Source organism: Stegostoma tigrinum, chromosome 9 (assembly GCF_030684315.1).
Source record: "Stegostoma tigrinum isolate sSteTig4 chromosome 9, sSteTig4.hap1, whole genome shotgun sequence".
Taxonomy (NCBI): Eukaryota; Metazoa; Chordata; class Chondrichthyes; order Orectolobiformes; family Stegostomatidae; genus Stegostoma; species Stegostoma tigrinum.
Genome location: NC_081362.1, coordinates 56,943,438 through 56,968,125, shown reverse-complemented (window position 1 = coordinate 56,968,125; position 24,688 = coordinate 56,943,438). Strand labels below are relative to the sequence as shown.

Genomic DNA, 24,688 nt, shown 5'->3' with positions numbered 1-24,688 from the left:
GTAAAAAAGGCTTATGGTGTGCTTGCCTGCATTGGAAGGGGCATGGAGTATAAGGACAGACAAGTTATGCTGCAGCTTTATAGAACCTCAGTTAGGCCACTTTTGGAATATTGTGTATAGTTCTGGTCACCACACTACCAGAAGGATGTGAATGCTTTGGAAAGGATACAAAAAAGGTTTACCAGGATATTGCCTGGTAATGGGGGATTTTAGCTATGATGAAAGGTTGGATAGACTGCATTTGTTTTCACTGGAATTCAGGAAGTTGAGAGGCGACTTGATTGAAGTTTATGAAATTGTGAATGGCATGAATAGAGCGGATGAGGCTTTTCTCAGAGTAGAGAGGTTAGTTACTAGAAGATACTGTTTCAAGGTGTGAGAGAGGAAGTTTAGAAGAGATGTGACGGGCAAGTTTTTCACACAGAATGGTGAGTGTCTAGAGCACGCTGCCAGAGGAGGTGGTGGAAGCAGACATGATAGCAGCATTCAAGAAGCACCTAGATGGATACATGAATAGGTTGGGAATAGAGAGATAGGGATCCTGTAAGAGTAGACAGTTTTTTAGTGTGGAAGGGCATAATGCCTCTGCACAGACTTGGAGGGCCGAAGGACCTGTTCCTGTGTTGTATTGATCTTTGCCTATGATGGTCATTAAGCATGAATGAAAGAAATCCATATAAACGTCAATTGGCATATTCTTCATAACCCCTTCAGGTGGCTATTATGCATAATCCCGGTTGAGTCTATTCTTGAACCTGATTAGGACTTGCTTTTGGAATTGTACTGCTATTAATGTGGATCCTGAATCATGTGACAAAAGTGGTATAATCACAGTCAAAAATTCAGAAATGTCATGCGTGTGATTATTATTACTGTGATTTCTGAACAGGCTGTAAAGCAACCAACTGCGTATTAATTCTGAGATAACACAGTGTGAAGCTGGATGAACACAGCAGGCCAAGCAGCATCAGAGGAGCAGGAAAGCTTGACGTTTCGGGTCAGGACCCTTCTGCGTATTAATTCTACTCAGTTTAGGATTTGGTTGGATAGAATATTTGAGTTGCTGAGCAGAAGGGTGAAGCATCGAGAGCTACAAGTTTGCCCATAGTTGTGGGTGTGCAAACAATTTTTAAGATAATGCAGTGATAAAGTCCAACATAATTTCAACTTTTTTTCTTCTTTGATTTTGCTTGACATGCATGTAGGGGAAGTTGTGGAAGCTAAAGGGTGGTTAGTTCTGCTGGCCGTAACGCAGAATTTGAAGGTTGAAAGTCCACTGACTGACATTTCTCCAGTCTTAACTGTGGTTAAGGATGCTGTAGAACCACTATATGCTGAAAGCTTATGATTGACAATAGCTGAAATAATTGTACTATTTCCATATTTATTTCCTTATACTTTTTAGAAAGGCTTTTGATAATCATTCATGACAAACTAATCAAGAAAGTAAGAGCCAAGGGATCTCAGGTAAAGTGGCATGTTAGATCGAAAATTGATGAAGTGACAAGAAGTTGAAGAAGATGGGAGATGGGTGTTTCAGTGACTGTAAGTCTGTTTCCAATGAGGTTTCACAGGGTTCAGTTGATAATGCCTTTGCTGTTTATGGATTGCATTAATGATTTGTACTTGATTGTACGGGATATGATCAAGAACTTCAGGATGGCATGAAAATTGATAGGTCGGTGAATAGTGAGGAGGATAGCCATCGACTATCGGAGGATATGAATGCACTGGTCAGGTGGGCAGAACAGCGGAATTCAACCCAGAATAGCGTGAGATAATGCACTTGAAGGGATAACAAGTGAGGAGTTACAGTATGAGTGGTAAGACTCTGGAAATTATTGAAGATCAGATGAACTTAGTTTGCATGAATCTTGGAGGGTCACATCTATGAAGCAGAATTGGATATATTTAAGGTTATTTTTCTTGGAGTGGCACAGGTTAAGAAAGGACATGATAGAGGTCTATATGATTCGGAGACGTAATGTCGACAGGATGGCATTTTTTCTATTAATAGAGAGTTTAATAATCAAAGCATATAAACTTAAGAGGTAGAAGGCTAAGAAGAGCGTTGAGAAATATATACACTGAGCGGGTGGTGAGCGTCTGGAAATCACTGCTTGAAAATGTAGCTGAATCAGAAACTCTTGGAACATTTTAAGCCGCATTTAGACCTTTGTTTGCGTTGCCATACCCTCCAGCACTATGAGCCAAGGGCTGGAAAATGGGATTTGTGTGTTCAGATCAACAAGGACATGATGGGCCAAATGGTCACCTTCTAAATCGTCAACAGCTAAGTTAATAACCAAATGTCTTATCACTGTTGAATAGCAATTTGAGGTTTATAGAGAGGAAAGAATTCCTGGTAAATCATTTACTCAAGCTAGCCTGCCCCAAACAGATTAAATACTCAGTGGCATAATAACAATCCTTTGATAGTTTTATACCATTTCTCAAAGTCTAACATGACTTTATAGCTTTATGATATGCAGTTAATGTGGTATGTTGCTGGCATGCATAAAGAATGTGGGCTAAGAATGCAACATGTTTACACAGGAACCTGCTTTATGACCCTGGTTAATGAATGGGTTTTGAATCATTTAAAATCTTGCCCCACTGTTAATCTCAATATTGAAACAGTCCACTACCTATTGGCCCTGACTCGCAGCCAATGCATCAGATCTAGGGTTTGCAGTCCTACCACATCCAGTTGTGCATGGTGGGGAACTAAATAAACAACTAACAGACCGAACAGGCTCCTGACCTCACCACAGCACAAGTATCGACAGAAGGGGTCAATTCCAAAGGTGATGTGGAAGTGACTGCCCTTGATATCAAGGCAATATTTGACCAAACATAACATCAAGGAGCTCAATGGGAATTGAAGGGGAAACTCTTTGGTTGGCCTCGTACCTGGCCAAAGGAAATTTGTAGTTGTTGTTGTTGAATGTTAGTAATCTCGGCTCCAGCACACCTCTGCAGGAATTCCACAAGATTGTATTCTTGACCCAACCATCTTCAACTGCTTTATCAATGACATTCCCTCCATCATTAGGGCAGAAGTTGGGATGTTCCCTGATGATTGAACAATGATTGATCAGCACCATTCATGACTCTTTAGGTACTGAAGCAATTGATGTACAATTGCAGCAATATCTGAACAACATCTAGGCTTGGGGTGATTAAATAGCAAGTAACACTCGAGCTACATAATTGCCAAGTAATGACCATCTCCAAAAAGAGAACCCCACCTGTGTCTTTTGGTGTCTTGAGGATTTCCATTGACCAAGAGCTGATCTGGGCCAGCCAATTAAACAGTGACTGTATGTGCAGATCAGTGGCCAAGAATTCTGCAGTGAGTAACTCACCTCCCATCTCACAGGTGTCTGTCTACTCTCTGCAGAGTTTAAGTGTGCTGGAAAACTCTCCATTTACCTAGATTAATTTAGCTCCAAAAGCATGCCAGAAACTCAACACCATTAATGACAAAGCAGCCCCATTGATTGGCATCCCATCCACTCCCTCACGATCGACATACAGTGGCAGCAGAGTGTACAAGAAAGATGCATAGCAGTAACTCATCAAGGCAGTGACCTCCTGCCTAGAAGGAAAGGGAAGCAGATGAATTGGAACCATGCCACCAATAAGTTCACTTTCAGGCTCCACGCTATTTTCACTTGTTGGGTCAGTATCCTAGAACTGCCTTCTTAATAGCACTTTGGGTGTCTGTGCACCACAGGGATTGCAATGGCTTAAGAAGCCAACTTTTCAACAAAGGCAGTTAGAAATGCGTGATAACTATTGACTGAGCCAGTGAAACCGACATACTGTGAGCAATTAAAAGTTATGTTGTCTTATCGCAACATCGCTACAGTATTGCTGAGTATTATTCCCCCTCAAAAGCTGACCTTCAATGACTTTTCCCGATTACTGTTGCCAATTATATACTGCTTTGTGAATGATTGCGGTGAGACAATGATTTTTTGAGCGCTGAAATGCCCTGACAGTTCTCCAAATTGACTCTCAGCTGTACTGCATTAAATTCTACATATGATTCAAAGAGTGCTCAAAGAATAAATTCTCAGGAATTATTAAACTCATCTGAAAACAATCTATACTTGTTAGTAAACTATCTTATGTCAAATGTGTATCAAATGTTAGTTTATATGTCCATCACAAAAGAGCTATCCATTTCCTTTGTAAGAATTGGATTTTCCTGAATTAAGATGAGTCTTAAATGTTCGAATATTCTTTGCCTTTAGCTTTATTTATTATGTTCAAAACTGCCCTTTCAAACATGGTTCTAACCTAATCTCGATCTCATTGTTCACAGGAAGTCTGAAATATTTAAATGTCACCAGGAAAGGGGTAGCTGTTTCCACCCTCAGCAGGAGAGGAGCTCTGAGACAACAGGCAAACTGTTTGAAGGATTCCGTTCTGGGAGAGGCAGCTTTTGAGGCTAGTGAGCCATGCCTTTCAGGCTGAAATTGAGGAGGACCAGGCGGTACAATGTTCTGAGCAAGAACTGCTTTGTGACACGCATACAATTGCTAGATAGCAATGTCATTGAGTGCACGTTCTCCGTGGAGAGTACAGGACAATATTGCTTGGAGGCCGTGGCTCAACGGTTGGAGTTACGTGAGGTAGGTGAACTTAATGTGTGAATCTTCTAATAATAAAATGTAGGCTTAAAGCGTAACTTTGTTTTTCACAAATAAAGGTACACCTTGGAATTACACTCCAGATATTTTCAGAACTGCCAATAAAATGTGAACTATGCGCCTGTTGGGTGTAATGAATCACCATGTATGTCAATTTTCTTTGACATGATGGTAATACAGTAATTTCTCAACATCAACTTAAAAGAGGAGTTTTTTGTTTCGAAGGAGGAGAAATTTGGGTATTTGAGAGAAAAAGTTGGGAGAGGATCTGCATGCACAGAAGTGAAATGTTAATTAGAACTCTTGTTTTTTATATGCATCCAATTGCTTTTTTATGTGTTCAGTCTTCCCAGAATTATATTTCATAGAATCATAGTATCCCCACAGTGTGGAAAGAGACCATTCAGCCCACTGAGCCTGTACCAATCCTCCGAAGAGTATCCTACCCAGATCCCCCACTCTATCTCCGTAACTCTGCATTTGCATGGCTAGCCTGCATAACCCTGGACACTGAAGCAATTTAGTATGCCCAATCCACCTAACCTGTATATCTTTGCACTCGGTTTACTTTGGTTTTGTTTAAGTATGGGATTATGTTTGACTTTCCACATTTCTGTTGGATGTTAATTTACTACCGTGCTTAACAATTGTGGATAATTTTAGTCAACTTGCTGTAACTGGTCTCCTGGAGCAATGGGACTTGAAGCCAGGCCATCTGGTCCGGAGGTAAAAGTAAAACCACTGCACCACAGGAGCCCTTTTTAAATAAGCCATTCCACTTCTGGATATTCTTAATCACCCTGTTCAGGCATATATTTAAGCCAGGTGGAACTTGAACCTGGATCTTCTGGCCTATTATTCTGAAATTTTTGTCTTTGAATCTTAGTTCAACTTTTATGCATCAAGAATAACTTTATTCGCAATCCTGTAATCTGTAGCAGCCTCCTTGGAGAACAAAGCATAAACTTCCATGTGCTTCCTTGTTACCCTGCTTTCCATGACAAGTGTCCCGCTTTTCTCTTGGCCACCTCTTCTGTTTACATAACTTCTCAAAACAAATTAAAAATCATTTCGGCCCCTTTTGTCAGACTTCCAGAGGTCTTGCACAAATTTATGTAGCTCCCTGCTGCGTTTTTAGTTGCCCTCGCATCCAGCCCATTGGGGAATGTTCTTGAGCTAAAGACATTCATCTCTTTCTTTTCTCCCTTCTAAGCTGGTATTCCTTTCTCTTTCCCACCTTGCTTCTTTTTCCTTTCTCTTTGGAATTCCAGTTCCAGCCTTTTATGCACTTTTTTTTCCTTTTTCATTTCCCTGAAATTCTTTTTTCAAGTTCAGTGTTTTTAAATTTTATTTTTCATTTTCCAGTTCAAGCTGCTTAATGATCTACTGGATTCTGACTATTTTGATTGACTTAATAACTAGATTGTCTTGTCCATGGCCAATTTCAAATGCTATGCCAATACCCCAGTGTCTGCTTTCTTTTCTCCTTTTTAATCCTAACTTCAACTTGTCTGCTAATGCTAATGGATTAGTTTCGGTTATTTTTCACAAATCACTCCAGGATAAGTCTTCCATCTCGACAGAATCACAGAGACGTTCTAGTGCAGAACGAGGTTGTTCAGCCCATGTTCCTGCACCAGCTCTCCAAAGGAGCACCTCACTTATTGTTTTGTCTTTTCATACTGTCACACGTTGGATGAATATTTGATGTGGCCTAACCGCAGTCCAAAGTCCTGTATAGTTCCTGCATAACCTCTTAGCTTTTGTAAACTATATAAAATAGACAAGTACCCCCCTACCCCAAGATCTTTCTGTTTCTCTGAGCTTCCCAGTGCCCTGCCATCCATTGAGTATTCCTTGTTACTTCTTCCAAAGTGCATCAACTCACACTTAAATTCCATGTGCCAGTTATCTGCGCATTTGACATCTGACCAATCTGCCTACAAGCTCCTGTAACTTAAGACCTTCTTCCTCATTTTCAATCACCCAGCTAACCTTCATGTTATGTACAAAGTTATCACATCTCTTTCCTTACTCTCACTCCCAATTCCCATTGCAATATTTTCTTCTATATCATTTACACTTACCACAGTTAGCAATACTGTACACTAGGCACCAGTCACACAAATAGCCTACTACTACCACTCTCAATGTCCTACCACAAAATGCTAAATTTGGATCCAATTTGCTATGTGCACCGCATCTTGTATGTGTTTACTTTCTTTTTTCAGCCTCCTATATGGGACTTTCTCAAAAGCTTTCCTGAAATTGATTTGTCCACTTTTAAGCTCACCAAGACTTCTAATATTATCCCATTCCTTTATGTAAATCAGTTCAAGAGGGACTATATCAATATCCTCCTTCTGAATGAAGAGATTGTGAAGTACTTATTTACAACTCTACCTGTGCCATCTGGCTTGATGTATGGTTGTCCCCTTGATCCCAAATGGGCCCTACTCTTTCCCTGGTTGTTCTCCTGCTCCTGTTTGCTTTCTTAAGTCCCCCTGTACTTTGTATATTCCACCAGGACCTCAGTTGATTTGCTGCATTTATATCCATTTAAAACCCTCTCTTTTGCTTCTTATCCAGTCCTGAATATTCCTAGATGTCCCAGGTTCTCTGATCTTGTTGCCCCTACACTTCAACCTAAGGGGAACACGTTGGGCCTGTACTCTCTTCAATTCATTTTTGAACATGCCCTGTTATTCTGCTATAGATTTACCCATAATTTCCTGCCTCCAGTCATCCTTTCATTGAGCTATTTTTAAAGAAAGATAAAGTCCGGTCTCTCCACAGAATTTGAAATAACTCTGTATTTTCTAAGCCCTTCAAATCTCCAGTCCTTCAAAAAACTGTTGAACACAAGGCCTTCATAACAACAATTGGCATATGTCTGGAAACTGATACCATGGTTTTAAATTAGTGATGGAAATCATAAGGAGAATCTGTGGATTCAATCCTTAGTTGGAATGGACATCAAAAAGATGACCCAGTGGCGACCTATAATACATTTGATGCAATGGTTTTAAACAGAGTGATGAGTGTCCAAATAATGCAGAGATGGATTGTGGTAGCAACAGGTTAAGGATAATGGTGCAGTTGTCTCCACCATTCCACCAATGGTGATCATGTCTTTAGTTGCCAAGAATCTAAATCTGAGAACCTTCTGGCTCTCTACTTTTTCAAGACCTACCCCTTTAATTAAGTGTTTAGTCTGTGTGAAATTCTGATCTTATAAAGCATTTGAGAAACATTTAACAATTATAGGTGCTTCGTTAGTGCCTTTGTTGAAGACAGATGGAAGCGAGCCATGCCTCTTGCTGTGCAAGATAGTTTGTGACTGACAATTGCAGTTTTAATGTGTGGGATAGGTTAAAAGACTGATTAAATGTTTTTCCAAATCAAAATAGCAACATATTTTCAATACTGATGTGTTTACAGATTTTGCGTGATTTTTACTCATCTGTCACTGCTTATATCAGTGTATGATTTGATTTGTGCTGTCTCTTTTCACCAAATGAGATCCTCTGTTTATGTAGCATGGGTGCACATTCTAATTTTAATGATCCTTTTGAATAGTTTTTGTTTTAAATTTTTCATTTGAAGTTTTTCCCTCTCATCAGGAGAGTTTACTTTATATAACCAGCAATTGAAACTGTTTAGTATCCTGTGCGTGTAGACACATTAAAGTGCATAGTGTCAGCATTCTGGTAATGGATTTGCTAATGATGTCTCTGTGTAAAAGCTGTTGACTAACATCATGTTGTGATATTTTACAACTGTTGGTGGCTGGAGAGTGATTATGATTTCCTTCTTTTCAAACTGCCTTTTGACATTTCTGTCGTCATCGTTCCAGTGTCTGTTGATGGGCTATCATGGACATTAAGTCTCTCCTGAAGAGAGATTTTATGCCGTTGACCAATTTAAATTCAATGTATCAAATGGAATGTTCCTAACAATAGCATCAGAATTTGATGCAGTTACAGTAATGCAAGATATTAATGAGTTGATTTTTGTCATTGCATGTCTTGTACGTGGCTGTTATTTGGTGGAAACACGATCTATAGTAATGAACATGTTTTCAGATATTTTATTCATGAACAAAGTTTGGTTTAAAAATTAATTTCTTGTTATTATAAATGCATGGACATATATCAGTGGTGACTATATGATTATCAAAAGCTCAGATTTTGTAGCTAGAGGCAAACTGATGCTGCCAGTTATTCATTTCTCTTACGTTTGGCTGTAAACTGCCCATGGGTTTAATTTTTAACTGGAACTCTGGTTAGAAAGCTGTTTTGATACAGTACCCTCTACAGGAGATTTGGTGCCAGTGCAAACAATTGTACTGAACCAATCAGATTAATGGATCCTTACAGAGGCACACGTTCAAAACTGGACAATGTAAACTCAAATAGTTATTCTTTGCCAGGTTATGTGCAGAAAGAAAAGGATGATGAGAGGGAAATAAAAGATACAAGGACTTGAAGCTTATTTCAACTCATTTTTACAATTGTCCAGCAATAATTGAAATGTGAGGGAATGAGACTGGAAATAAATTAATTTTCCATGCCACAGAGTTTGGCAGAAATTCAGGCTCCATTGTCCTGCTAATATTTATTCACTGGAATGACCATGTCCCAAATTGTTCTGGTGAGTTTAATTGTTAGTATTGCATCTTCACACTCTATTTCAGTGTCAAGTCTCTCAGTGAGGTACTGGTGTAAAAAAGCTTCTGGAGAAGCAGGGAAAGTGAAGACTGCAGATGCTGGAGTCAGAGATAACACAGTGCGGAGCTGGAGGAACACAGCGGGCCAGGCAGCATCAGAGGAGCACTTGCCTGTTGTGTTCCTCCACCTCCACACTGTATTATCACTGACTCCAGCATGGGTGGCTCTTACTTTCATAGTACCTGTGGACACAGGTCCTTTGGCCCAACAAGTCCACACCAACTCTCAGAGCATCCCACCCACACCCATTCCCCTATAAACCTACCTAATCTACACATCCCTTCAATTTACCACGGCCAATTTACCTAGCCTGCACATCTTTGCACCAGAGAACTTGGAGGAAACACATGCAAAGATGGGGAGAATGTGCAAACTCCACACCCAAGGATGGATTCGAAGCCGGGTTCCTGACGCTGTGTGAGCCACCGTCTAGCAACAATCTATCTCAAAGTCAAGACAGTGACTTTTTTGCTGGTTTCTGCATTTAACAATGCTTAGTTAAATGAGAGAAGTTCTTGTCCAATTTACACTTGAATTATTGTAACGAGTGCTAATAGCCTCACGAATATTATTACCATGAAATCTGGGCCGTTACCTTTTCGTCTTTAAAACTTTTATTTAAGTGAATGGAATCTGCTTGCTTTTTTTCTCATAGCAGGTACAGACAAATTAAAGTATATATAATATTTTGCATGACTATAATCCTGTGAGAAAATGTTTTGGTTTGGCTTTTTTAGAAGTGTAATTAGTATTTTTATCAACTGCAATCCGGTTTCTCAATACTTGCAGCATTGACCAATTTATCGTATTGGTACACTCACTGTGTGGTGCTTCTTTCTGATTTGGAAATGCCTAAATTCAATCTTTTTTTTGTGCTGAGTAACCTGATAAGTGCCTGGTTGGAGATAATGGGAACTGCAGATGCTGGAGAATCCGAGACAACAAAGTGTGGAGCTGGATGAACACAAAAGGCCAAACAGCATCTTAGGAGCACAAAAGCTTCAGGACTCGCGGGGAGAAACGCTTCTGAAGGGTCGCTTTGGCTTGGCCTGCTGTGTTCATCCAGCTCCACACTTTGTTATCTCAAGTGCCTGGTTGGAGTACATTTTAATCTGGTGTCACCCATTAAGGAAAGGGAAAAATCCTTTGAGATTACCACTCTGGATCACTTGTGACTGCCATATGTTGGAAACTGCAGGCATGGATATCAGGGTTGATCAGGCTGTAATGTCCTTGGAGACAGGCTCCAGCTATTTGGTTTTATGGAGGAATACCAGCTATTAGGTATTGTAGCAGGTAGGGAGTAGGGTGGAGGTGGACTGAGAGGGTGGGCTTGCTGGGATCTTTGAATTCTATGCAGGTGAGAGTAAACAACAGGAATTTTTCAAGAATAGGGCTTGGATCCCATGCTCAATGTAAAGAATGAACTTGCATCTGTTTTTGTGCCTTATGGCCTCAGGAGATCCCAAAGCATTCTGTGTATATGAAATTACTCCCTGGAATGTATCACAGTTTTGTAGGCAAATGCAGCAGTCAGTTTGTTTGCATCACAAGTAACAAAGAGATGTGTGATGACTGAATTAAGACCATGAAAATAAATTAAGTATGATAGTCAGGACATAGGAAGGTTTCCCAACTCCTTTTTTTCAGACTGAGAGTTTTTGGGTGTTTTTACATCCATCTGAGCAAACAGGAAGGATTTTTGCTTAATATGTGTTCTGAAAGATGCAAATCTTGACTTTGCAGCATTTCTGCATTAATGGACTGAAGAGTCCATCTGATCATTTGCTTTAAAATGATCAATGATTCACGAATTTGTCATGGAGAAAATACCAGCTTAGCACAGTTTCTAGAGAAGCAGCACAACTTGACAGCAGTTCTTTGTTTCTGTCAACCTTAAACTAGCATTTACACATAAAACATTTCTGGTGAAGTTGGTATGTTTGTGCAAAAGCACTTCTTTCAGTGATATACTTTCTTCCCTTGTCATCCTGTACCCACTAGCCATTCTACACCTGTCAGGTTTGAGGCTAATGATCAACAACTTCGGAGCAGCAGGGGACATGGAACTGTAACTGAGGTGAAGTAGCCTTGACACTAGGGATCAGTACCCCAAGCCCAGTGAGCGGCCAGAGTCAGTGGCCAAGCCCAGAGAGTAGCAAGGGTCAGTACCAAAGCCCAGTGAATAGCACGCAGTGAAAACCAGTAATCGGGGCTAGAGAGTGAAAAAAGTAGTTGACCAGTACTCAAGCCCAAACAGCAGTGAGAGGCAAGTGCCAATACCTACATTTAGAGAGCAATGAGAGGACCAGTAACTTTGGCTAGTGTTGTCAAGATCTAGAGCCCAACAGGCTCTGTGCTTCAGCGTCAGTGTGCCAGGTATGGTTCCTGTCCCATTGTTCTGTTGTAAATGTGATTTTTCTGTTGTTTTCCCAGCACTACAATTGTGCGCTAGCTACACTCCCCAATCTCACAACCTTTGCCAGTACAAGCAATTGGAAGGCTCAGATGATCTCAGCCACAGTTGTTGCTATGATCATTCTGTGGTCAACCAACAGCGGTCAGGATTCAAATAGGTTTGTGTCGAAAGGCTTTGCTGTATGACAGAAAAGGTTTTTTTAAAAAAACAGTAATGTTGGAATGCATTGTCACTGCACATTTCTCTATGCAGCATTGTAGCAGAATACTAAGAGAATATCAAACTGACCGATGTGCTTTAGGATGGAATTTCCTGTGAGGAAGTATTTGTGAAACCACACCTAGAATTATTTATTTTGCCAACTCACGTTGGCTGCCAATTCTATTAGACACACCTGAGAGGAATATTCATCATAAACAATTATATGATCCTTCCCAAAATAAAAAAGAAAACTTCAGGCAATTGATGGAGTCAGATGATAATCATGAAACCATCCTGGTTTGAAGTATGTAATGAAATTAACATTCAGAGATTACAACCATGTATTTTAGTCAATTTAACAATGTAGACTTAGTCGCCTAATTTTAGTTAGGTTCACTCATCTTTTGTAATGATTGACAGTGGTGACCAGGCACTCCATAAAGTCAACACACCATGGTATCCTTATGAAAGGTTAGAATTAGGAGGTATTCAGATATAACCTCTGTGATTCATTCACAGTGATTGCCAAGAGATAACATTTGTATGATGTAATTTCGTCTTCGTCAAGTACTATTTTCAGCCTGTAAACATTCTCGAGTTTCTCTACATGTTCCCAAAGGATCTGCTGAAAGTTTTCTTCACCAATTGCTTATTTGTTGAAAAAACATTGATTCTTGCCTTGAGGCACTTAAACATTTAGCTGAGTATGCTATCCAGTGTCAGAATAATGGTCCTTTTTTGCGATGATTAAATTGTAGTAATCATTCTGTTTAGCTGTATTTCCCTTGTCAAATTCCATCTTGTGGCATTTGAACTATTTGCTCCAGGCCTGTTTTCTTCAGGCAGGGAAGAAAGTGACCAGACTAGACCCCATTGTGATGGTGTGTACAGCTCTATTATAGATATTATTAGTTGGGTGTATTTATTGTAGAAATTGATTAAAATCTCCACTAAGAAATGACAAAGCACACATAGAATTCTCTTTACGGTGAAATAGTTGGGTTGGTCACTTGTGGAATCCTAAGTTATTGCCACTGTGGCTAGCGGTTTGCTTAACTTCGCTTCAACTATGAAGTTATTAGTGATTTTTCTATTAGTTCTGAGCATTTGTATCATGTCAGCATATATATTTTTCTACCATGTATAAAAGCAACACCAGTACAGAGGTCCGTCAGTTTGAAGTTGTTCTGATAGTGCTTTTTTTTGTTGTAGAGTGCTTTTCAAACTTGGGAACTTGTCCTAACAAATGCCTCCATATTCATGTCAACATAGTTACAGTGCATTTTTGGTCTGTTTTCATTTAAACACTTGCCACTTCCACACTTATTATTTCTACCAACCCCTTGCTCCTTTCCCTCTTAACTCCCCCTTTCTTTTCTTTTCCTCCCTCCCAACTCCCTTTCACTCGCTTCCTTTTTTTATCTTCCTTGCTGCTTCTCACTTGCCACTTCTCTTCTTCCAAATACCTCATTTCATGCTGTTGGTTTCTCCCTACTCTGACCTCCCCTTGCTGCTTTCCCACTCACCACAGAGGATAGACCACTGGTGAGCCTAAACAGAAGAGGCATTTGTCTTAGCACCATGGTTTCCTGAATTATAGCAATAAGTGCAGTTTGCATGACACGTAAGGTGTAATTAGTGAGGACGTGTTAGGATCTCCTACAAAAGAGAGCTGCTTCATATGAAGGTTTGTGTAAAATTCCCCAGCTCCAACCAAAAGACGCTGACATCCACAGATTGCGTGTTGAGCTAATGCAAATTCAACATTTAACTCTTTTTAAAACCATTTTCTTATATGGCAACTTAAGTAGAAAGGTACCTTTTCAGGTGAGTCAGAAGCTTTTATTCTGCCTAAGTCAGATTCAAAGACAGCAACTAGGTTTTGAAGTGTAAAAAGTACAGGTCAGCATGGTAACCCTTTCTCCTTATGTGTTCATTTGGGGAATATGATTTTTCTTCAGTACGTTTTCATTTAGCACCCTGCTATTTAGAAACACATTAGGTGTGCTAAACAAGGGACAATTGAACACAATCCTGTCCTCCTTTAGTGTTAAAGTACCTGCTGAAAGTGTAAGAAAAATTTGTTAACCAAAACCTTGGTATCCAGCAAAGAATACTGGTTATTCAAAATCTGAACTTGGCATAATGTGTGAAGAGGAACTTTCTTTATATCTTCTTGAAGTAGTTGGAACAATGAATAACATCTGTCATGTCTGTGATGAGGACACTGGCTACAATGATCCCATCATCAGACCAAAGAGGATAGTGTGGATATAATGAATAATTCCTGGTGCAAATGTGAAAATCAAAAGAGGAGGGAAGTCAAGAAAAACCATTGAAAACAATTGTATAAGTGATTTGGCAAGTAGCCATCTTCAAAACTTTTGATCTCTGCTTTTTTGGGGGTATGACAAATTTACTGTGGAGTTTTATCGAAAGCAACATACATTCCCTTGAGGGAAAAATTACCACAGGGATTCTGTAATTTTAACATGGACATTGATAACATGAAAAAAACATTTTCTTCTTCTTTGTAACTTGTAACAACTGACAATAGAGTTCGACTGATGATAAAATGTGAGGCTGGATGAACACAGCAGGCCAAGCAGCATCTCAGGAGCACAAAAGCTGACGTTTCGGGCCTAGACCCTTCATCAGAGAGGGGGATGGGGAGAGGGAACTGGAATAAATAGGGAGAGAGGGGGAGGCGGACCGAAGATGGAGAGAAAAGAAGATAGGTGGAGAGAGTATAGGTGTGGAGGTAGGGAGGGGATAGGTCAGTCCAGGGAAGACGGACAGGTCAAGGAGGTGGGATGAGGTTAGTAGGTAGATGGGGGTGCGGCTTGGGGTGGGAGGAAGGGATGGGTGAGAGGAAGAACAGGTTAGGGAGGCCGAGACAGGTTGGACTGGTTTTGGGATGCAGTGGGTGGGGGGGGAAGAGCTGGGCTGGTTGTGTGGTGCAGTGGGGGGAGGGGACGAACTGGGCTGGTTTAGGGATGCAGTAGGGGAAGGGGAGATTTTGAAACTGGTGAAGTCCACATTGATACCATTAGGCTGCAGGGTTCCCAGGCGGAATATGAGTTGCTGTTCCTGCAACCTTCGGGTGGCATCATTGTGGCACTGCAGGAGGCCCATGATGGACATGTCATCTAGAGAATGGGAGGGGGAGTGGAAATGGTTTGCGACTGGGAGGTGCAGTTGTTTGTTGCAAACTGAGCGGAGGTGTTCTGCAAAGCGGTCCCCAAGCCTCCGCTTGGTTTCCCCAATGTAGAGGAAGCCACACCAGGTACAGTGGATGCGGTATACCACATTGGCAGATGTGCAGGTGAGCCTCTGCTTAATGTGGAATGTCATCTTGGGGCCTGGGATAGGGGTGAGGGAGGAGGTGTGGGGGCAAGTGTAGCATTTCCTGCGGTTGCAGGGTAAGGTGCCGGGTGTGGTGGGGTTGGAGGGCAGTGTGGAGCGAACAAGGGAGTCACGGAGAGAGTGGTCTCTCCGGAAAGCAGACAGGGGTGGGGATGGAAAAATGTCTTGGGTGGTGGGGTCGGATTGTAAATGGCGGAAGTGTCGGAGGATGACGCGTTGTATCCGGAGGTTGGTAGGGTGGTGTGTGAGAACGAGGGGGATCCTCTTTGGGCGGTTGTGGCGGGGGCGGGGTGTGAGGGATATGTTGCGGGAAATGCGGGAGACGCGGTCAAGGGCGTTCTCGATCACTGTGGGGGGAAAGTTGCGGTCCTTGAAGAACTTGGACATCTGGGATGTGCGGGAATGGAATGTCTTATCGTGGGAGCAGATGCGGCGGAGGCGGAGGAATTGGGAATAGGGGATGGAATTTTTGCAGGAGGGTGGGTGGGAGGAGGTGTATTCTAGGTAGCTGTGGGAGTCGGTGGGCTTGAAATGGACATCAATTACAAGCTGGTTGCCTGAGATGGAGACTGAGAGGTCCAGGAAGGTGATGTGCTGGAGATGGCCCAGGTGAACTGAAGGTTGGGGTGGAAGGTGTTGGTGAAGTGGATGAACTGTTCGAGCTCCTCTGGGGAGCAAGAGGCGGCGCCGATTCAGTCATCAATGTACCGGAGGAAGAGGTGGGGTTTGGGGCCTGTGTAGGTGCGGAAGAGGGACTGTTCCACGTAACCTACAAAGAGGCAGGCATAGTTGGGGCCCATGCGGGTGCCCATGGCCACCCCCTTAGTCTGTAGGAAGTGGGAGGAGTCAAAAGAGAAGTTGTTGAGGGTGAGGACGAGTTCAGCTAGGCGGATGAGAGTGTCGGTGGAGGGGGACTGTTCGTGCCTGCGGGACAGGAAGAAGCGGAGGGCCTTGAGGCCATCTGCATGCGAATGCAGGTGTATAGGGACTGGATGTCCATGGTGAAGATGAGGTGTTGGGGGCCAGGGAATTGGAAGTCCTGGAGGAGGTGGAGGGCGTGGGTGGTGTCACGGACGTAGGTGGGGAGTTCCTGGACCAAAGGGGAGAAAATGGAGTCCAGATAGGTGGAGATGAGTTCGGTGGGGCAGGAGCAGGCTGAGACGATGGGTCGACCAGGGCAGGCAGGTTTGTGGATTTTGGGAAGGAGGTAGAAACGGGCCGTGCGGGGTTGGGGAACAATGAGGTTGGAGGCTGTGGGTGGGAGGTCCCTTGAGGTGATGAGGTCATGAATGGTGTTGGAGATGATGGTTTGGTGCTCGGGTGTGGGGTCATGATCGAGGGGGCGGTAGGAGGTGGTGTCGGAGAGTTGGCGTCTGGCCTCGGCGATGTAGAGGTCAGTGCGCCATACTACCACTGCGCCACCCTTGTCTGCTGGTTTGATGGTGAGGTTGGGGTTGGAGCGGGGGGCTGCCTGTTCTGCGGGGGAGAGGTTGGAGTGGGTGAGAGGGGTGGAGAGGTTGAGGCGGTTAATGTCTCGACGGCAGTTGGAGATGAAGAGGACGAGGGAGGGTAGGAGGCCTGGGGGTGGTGTCCAGGAGGGGGACTTGTGTTGAAAGCGGGTGAAGGGGTCAGTGGAGGGAGGGTTAGGTTCCCGGTTGAAGAAGTAGGCATGGAGGCGAAGACGGCGGAAAAACTGCTCTATGTCCAACCGTGACTGGTATTCGTTGATGTGTGGTTGTAGGGAGACAAAGGTGAGCCCCTTGCTAAGGACTGACCGTTCGTCCTCAGTCAGTGGGAGGTCTGGGGGAATGGTGAAGATGTGGCAGGGTTCAGTGTGGCTGTCTCCTCTGGGGTTGCTGGCTGTGGAGGTTGTGGGCGGAGCGATGAGGTCGTCGGCCGTGGGCAGGGTTCCGTCGGCGTCAGCTGTGGGCGGGGTTCCGTCGGCCGTGGGCGGGGTTCCGTCGGCGTCGGCCATGGGCGGGGTTCCGTCGGCGTCGGCCGTGGGCGGGGTTCTGTCGGTGTCGGCCGTGGGCGGGGTTCCGTCGGCGGTTGGAGGATCGGGGTGGGCAGCAGCAGCTGCGGTGAGGGTGGTGTGTGAGGTGTTCTACCTGGAAGTGGAGGTGGTGACTGCAGCAGCGGTTCCAGAAGTTCTGTGGCCGGCGGAGGCGGATGTGGCGTCATCGGTGGGGTCTCCGGCCGTGTCCTCATGGTCAATGGCGGCGGGTGCATGGTGGGGGAGGGGCAGGGACAGACTCGGGATTTGGGAGGTGCTGGAATCCTCTTGTGGGTGGCAGGGGCCAGTGAGTTGGTTGTACTTACGATTTTTGGTGTCCAGTAAAGCTGAGTGAAACTGGGTATTCAGTCTGTGGATTCTGCGGAGGATAAAAAACAGCAGGGGTCCTTTGCAGGTCTGGGAGAGGGAGGCTCTGAGCTGGGGCAGGCTGGATTGCAGTGTGTGGAGGTGCCGGCGCATGGCTGCAAGTGTCTGTTTCAGGACTCGCAGGGAGAAACGCTTCTGAAGGGTCTGAATATTCTGGGTGTAGAGGTGGTCACAGTTGGAGCCAAATTGGGAAGGCTGAAATGTATACTGTAGTCCCTTGGGGATGATCTGGTTCCGTAGGCAGGTGCTGAGGAAGGTGATGTGGCTGTCTGATAGAGTTCGACTGTTCCTTTTCAAAATAAAATCAATACACTTACCAACAAATGGCCATCTGCATTGTTTTTAATCCTGTGTCAAAAAATAAAATTTCTGCATTTTCAACCATGTGATCTTGAAATGATTAAAGTTAAAGTAAGTTGACTATTGTTCCCTTCCTTTTCCTTGATTCAGAACTGGATAGGTGAGACAGAAAGCAGATCGGTTCATATAAATTATTTAAGACCAGAGAAGTTTATTTTTCTATATTGGAACTAATTTAGCACATATACACATTGTAAAGTCAGATTTCTGGCACCAATTTTTTCTCTAAAACGTAGGGGATTGATTTATAGAATCCCGATAGTGTGGAAACAGGCCATTCAGCCCACCAAGTCCACTACACCCCTCCGAAGAGCATCCCAACCAGACACATTCCCCTACCTTTCCGTGTAACCTGGCATTTCCCGTGTCTAATCCATCTAATGTATACACCCCTAGACACTACGGGCAATTTAGCAAGGCCAGTCCGCCTAACGCCCACATCTTTGGACTGTGGGAGGAAACCGGAGCTATGGGTGGAAACCCACGCAGACATGGGGAGAATGTGCCAACTCCACACAGACAGTCACCCAAGGCGGGAGCACTATTTCAACCGGTTGACATCTACCTCTCCCACCATCTTGTTACCTAACCATTTACGGTGGCACATGAGCTGACCCCAAAGTAGTCAGTTGGAGATTTTGTTTTTGCCAATGCTGTCCCCAAAACTAGCTTTGCACCAGCGTCAGTTTGACTAGATTTGTTAGAAAATTTGGTCATTTTGACTAAAAATCAGTTATCAACAATCTGGACAAAGCAGAGGACTCTCGCCACGTTCTGTTTTACTGTGCTTAATTAGTTGTCCGTATTTGAATACTTGATGGAATAATTTTCTTTTCTTTAGTTTGAAAAAGCTAACTTCAAGAAGTCAACATAGGAGCTGAGTGTCTCTAGCTTTACAGTAGGCAGTTTATAAAGTATCGTTTTATCTGAAACTCTTCTAACTCTATGAAAATTCATTTCACTCAATATAATTGCTAGTAGTGATCTTTAGCACAACTGAGAGGTATCTATTAGTTCGCAGTAGACTAGGTTGGATTATGAAAACTGCCATATCTCACCTGTGCTTATGATGAAGGCTTACAATGTAGAAAAGTTATTTGTGCAAACCTTCAAAAATAATGGGCAGGAAAAGACCAACTGTGTATCAAACCAGCCATATTTAGGATACATGATGGTAAAGTTCTTTTTAATCTGTCCAAATGATGTAACTCCTGGAACTAGCAAAGCAAAAGAAAAGCTCAGGATGTAGAAAAGTCATTTTATGCACTTATAATTTTCCTCTGCTTTAGAGGTGATTTTCTTTTTCCTGCCCAGAATGCATAGATTGTTTCAATGAAGTGTTTTATTATGTCTCATAGTCAGTGTGTCGATATATCTTTTTAAGAGGCATACTGCACTATAACATGTGGTCTGAGGGTGTGAAAATCTCCTGTTCCACCATACTCTGAAATCACTTGAAGCATGACACTGTAGTGGAAGAATACTGCACTGTTTTAAGTTACTAATTTAGTGTTAGCACCTTGCAATCCGAGAAACACAATATTTGTACATACTAGCACTGTAATAAGTATGCTTTTATTTAAATTCATTCATGAGATGATGGCATCACTGACTAGGCCTGCATTTATTGCCTATCTCTAACTGTTAAAAGTCAGCCACATTATTGTGGGTCCACAGTTATGTGTAGGCTCGACCAGGTAAAGATAGCAGTTTCCATCCCTAAAGGGCATTAGTGAATAAGATAGATTTTTCTAACGATTGACAGTGGGTTCATAGTCATTATTAGACCCTCAATTCTAGATTCTTTATTAAATTCAAATTCTACCATCTGCTTTGGTGGAATTCAGAACAGTACCAGGGTCTCTGGATTATCAGTCCAGCAATAATACCATGAAGCCGTCACCTCCCCTTGCATTCCTTATGGACTCTACTCTTTTACAACTACTGATGTTAGCGTAACTGATCTGTATTTCCTTGTTTTCCCCTTTCACTTTTGGTTAAGTAGCCCGTTTTCATTTGCCGCTGTCCAATCTACTGGGACAATGTTGGAATCCATGGAACTTTGGAATACGGCAATCTGTGCTGTCTCCTTGGCTATTTCTTTTGTTACCCTGGGATGTAGATGATCAGAACCTGGGGATTTATCAATTTTAATCAATCAGTTCCGTGGAGGGATCACTGGATCTGAAAGTATAACTTCGATTTTTCTTCACAGACGCTGCCAAACCTGCTGAGCTTTTCTAGTGACTTCTGTTTTTGTTCCTGATTTACAACATCCACAGTTCTTTCAGTTTTTCTTAATTTCTCAAGCCTGGATTCTCAGTCCTCCCTTGGCTAGAATGTGTCACTTCACTAAAACTTCCTCAGGGTTTTGTCACTAATCTTTAAGCCTGTAAGGTCAATTGCAAAGGTGGCTTAAACAATTAATAAAATTGGATGTTTGGCTGTATCCACTCATGAGAGAGAGAGAGATACCCAGAGCCTGTCTTATTTTAAACCTTTGGAAAATTTGCAAAGTTTCTAATCTCATGACTAGCTGGGTCTGCTTTTTATTTTGTTTTGATGGATAAGCTGGCTATTTTCCACATTTCTGTTACTCCCCAAACTGTGTTATTTAAATATTTCCCACTGTGATGAATTAACAACTTATATGCAGTGTTTTTAGCCAGATGTTTTTCAGTTGTTTAGAAAATAGCATTAGTGTTATTAAAGAGAAAAGAAAACTCCAGGATTAGTTGTTGTTCATTTTAATTTAAAATCAGATTTTTCAAACTAAATGACCTTTTTATATCGAGAGTAAATCTCTGTGTGTCTCAATTTCATTGTCTCAAAGTAATTTTTTTTAGAAGAAAAATCCCTACAGTGTGGAAACAGGCCCTTCGGCCCACCAAGTCCACACCAAGCCTCAGTGCATCCCACCCAGACCCATCCCCCTATAACCCACCTTAGCTAAACATCCCTGAACACTACGGGCAATTTAGCATGGCCAATCCACCTAACCTGCACATCTTCGGACTGTGGGAGGAAACTGGAGCACCCGGAGAAGACCCACACAGACACTTGGAGAATGTGCAAACTCCACACAGACAGACACCCGAGGCTAGAATCGAATTTGGGTCCCTGGTGCTGTGAGGCAGCAGTGCTAACCACTGTGCCACCATGCCACCCCCAAATGATGATGAGTTGGATTATTTTTGTAGAAGTTGGTAGCAGGAGTCTAGAAATTTGCCAGCCCGGTGCTCTTGCCTTGGGAGCAGGATTTTTGTTCCAGGAATTCAAGTGATGTTTGGTTGGGCTCAGTCCACTACAAAGTACACATGCACTTCAGAACAAAAGTCCACCTTGGCATTCTAGGATTTTGTCCCAATTATAATTGTAATTGACAAGCATACAACAGCCATTTAGGCCTTGCACCCTCCCCACAGGATCCCCTTGCCAACTCATGAAATCCACATTTATTGAGGCATAGCTCAGAGACCAGACATTGACTAGTCTGTTAAAATAGCTGCACCCAAGGGAAGCTGTTGCTTCATTGACAATTTCTGTTAATTCCACAATATTTACAAAAGAGAGACCTGTTGAAAACTAGTAGATTTTTTTGTTAAGACTTTAAAGGTTCAAATGATTGACATGTTTAGAGGGATGTAGGAGAAGCAGTATTTTCCTTAGAGAAGGAATTTTTTTTAAAAACTGACTGATTTGAAATTTCCCATGTATGTGGTTGATTTGATTAAGTTTATTGTTTCAGTAAACTGCTGAATGGATGTGGAAGAGCAATAGCTTGACATGGAGGATGTGGGTGGAGAGCTAAAGAGGTCATAAGTAAGACCTTTTGAGAACATCCCTTTTAAATGGTTCCCTCATCCATGACATCTGAGGTGTACTAAACTACAAAACTGGCCCTGATGTATGTGGCTTATAAAAGTTTGCCTTTAAGGTCTCTGGCTATACAATGTTGAACTTCTTCCTAGCAATTAGTCTGATTTGGGTTTACAAATTGCTCATACATAAATCACTGGTTAGCTGTAATAGTTGCTTCAGAACTTGTAATGGTTTTCCTGTTTTAAATAAATTAACCCACAGAATTAATCCCTAATGAATGGCTGATTTATTAGACCATTTACATTAACATAGCATCATGAAAAGTGGTGTACTTGGTTGACGGCCTTAAGTTTGCTAAACTGCATGGAACAACATTCTATATTCCTTACAGACAGTGCTGAAAATGCAGCTTGCTGGTAAGCCATTAATTGCCTATTGAGAGACCAGGCCAATTCACTTGAAAAAAGCAACTGATAAGGTTTTGTGCTAGATTGACAATAAGCGAAGAAAAATCAAAAATGCATTATCAGAATGCCCATAAAATTCTGTTCTTTAAATTGGGACACAGCACACCTCCTAACGGATTCAGTATGTTTTAAATAGCCATCACAGCTGTGATTTTTTTAGATTGAGGTGTGCCTAATACAGAAAAACAAGCCACTAAGATTTTCTTAACAATTAGATACAAGGGTCTACACAGACATGGTATGTCAAGATTAAAGAGCTGAAAGATCTCAAAAATTAGAAGATTGATTGAGAGTCAGATTAAACTTTTATTTTCATTGACCAGTATTTGTATCATTTTGATAGAAGTTTACAGAATATGTAAATGACTTGATTCACATGCACAGTTAATTTTTTAGTTTCGGCAAGTGAACAGAATTGTTGAGTTGGTAATTGTATCCGCACCCATGGATGCTTTACGGCAGGAACTTCTAAATAAAGCAAAGACTTGTGGCATGGAAAACCTACTGAAGAATGGATGGGAGTATGAAGTAATCCTTGCAGACTGACTAAACTTGGAGATCCTATGTACAAATTCAGCAGTTGATTTATTCATTAGAGCACCCAAATTTAATGAGACAAATGGAACTTGCGGCTTTCTGCATGCACTAAGGAAATGCCAGCTTTCAAACAATTTTATGTATGGCATTGCTGTAGTGTATTACCGTGGCCAAAGGCTGTTAGAGCTGCAAACATCTGTGTGCTGGCCCAAACAACTGGCACGCAATGGGTATCTTCAAACTACAGTAAAGATAATCTAGTATCCAGGGTTTGAGGGATGATTTGTAGTTTGGGTGCTGGTTGTAGATGTTGATATCTTCACTGAGCTGCTATCAAACCTCCTAGCTCAGTGCAAACACCAACATCTATAATCTAGTATCCCACTCGAAAGTTATACATGATGTGATCAACATTGTGCACATCAGATGCACAATGACAGAAAGAGTTGTAGACACATTTTTCACACTGTTAATTTGATGGAAAACATCAATGCCATGTTAAATTGCCTGGAAAAAATCAAATTTATATCCTTGGAAAATTATTGACTGTTGATCACAAAAATTGACATGGCAACTGGCAATGTATCAGTCCTGCAAATTCTAAAATGCATGAACCCAAAGATATGAGAAGCAACATTGAAAGTAATAGAGAAACCTGTGAATGTAAAATGATGGAGCCACTTTACAAGAAGGACTGTAAAGTTAGACACTTGCTTTTTTTTCATTTTCTTGCCTTTACATTCTATGTTTTGGTTTATTTTCCTGTGTTTGAAGATGGCACCGGAGAGTGGCAACACTGTACGACACTTTTCAGTGTATTTTGTAACTTGATACGTGTGACAATAAATAAATAAAATAAGTTTCACAATAGAAAACGTTACCAATTCTGTGTGCAGGATCAATAGTGCTAAAGTGCATATATAATCAATTTCTTTGGATGCCGTAGATGTTCTACGATATCAGTACTGTTGGGATCACCAATCACCTGTCTGCGTTAATTGCAATGACCTAATCCTAGTTAAAATTTGCTGAGTCAGGATGATTTGGAGCAACTTGCCTGTGAAACAAGTCCAGTTCAGCAGAAGCAACTACAGCAACATAAGCTTGTGCTCAAAGCAATTCTCAAAGTGCCAGACCTGCCAAAACATGTGGATATGCACATCACAAAAGAAGTGTCCAGACCCAAAACCTGAGCTTTCCTGCTCCTCTGCTGCTCTGCCTGCTGTGTTCATCCAGCTCTACACCTTAACACAAAAAAGTCATTTATTTCAGAAAGAAATGCCAGTAATGTTGATCACTGGGGGGAAAATGTCTCTTAACACGACATGGAAGAAACCGAACAAGCACTGGTGCAGCATGTGGAAGCGGTTCAGATTTCAAGCATGTCAAAAAGAAAGAAAAGTTGGAGAGACTAACAGTTATTAAGGCCACTTTCAAAGAACAAAATGTACTAGTCCACCAGAAAGCTAAAGTGTTGGTAGAATTTGAAGAATCCAAGCTTTTAAACCAGAAACTTCATATTGACCAGGAAGCTGTTAAAGGACAAAATAGTTAAATGCCAAGAAGATTACCTCCACTCGAGAAACAAGAACAGTCAGTGGCTAATCTAGATCCAAAACTGGCTGTGGTGCATCAGGATAAACAAATTCTAGAATAGCAACTGCACTCGGTCGGTTTGAGGGGTGGAGGGATGAGAGGAGAAGAACTTGATAACAGTGTGATCATCATACAGTCTGGAACATAAG

At 42.1% G+C, this 24,688-nt stretch overlaps 1 protein-coding gene across 5 annotated transcripts in view; it reads left to right on the top strand.

Annotated features, from left to right (window-relative positions):
* Positions 1 to 24,688, top strand: part of LOC125454778 (tyrosine-protein phosphatase non-receptor type 14-like) — a 278,893-nt gene that overhangs the window by 95,521 nt on the left and 158,684 nt on the right. For all 5 annotated transcript variants that reach the window (XM_059648575.1, XM_048535977.2, XM_059648573.1 and 2 more), the window contains one exon: positions 4,334 to 4,643. In XM_059648575.1, coding sequence (XP_059504558.1) covers positions 4,470 to 4,643 — 174 coding nt within the window. In that variant the 5' untranslated portion in view covers positions 4,334 to 4,469. The remainder of the gene's footprint in view (positions 1 to 4,333; positions 4,644 to 24,688) is intronic.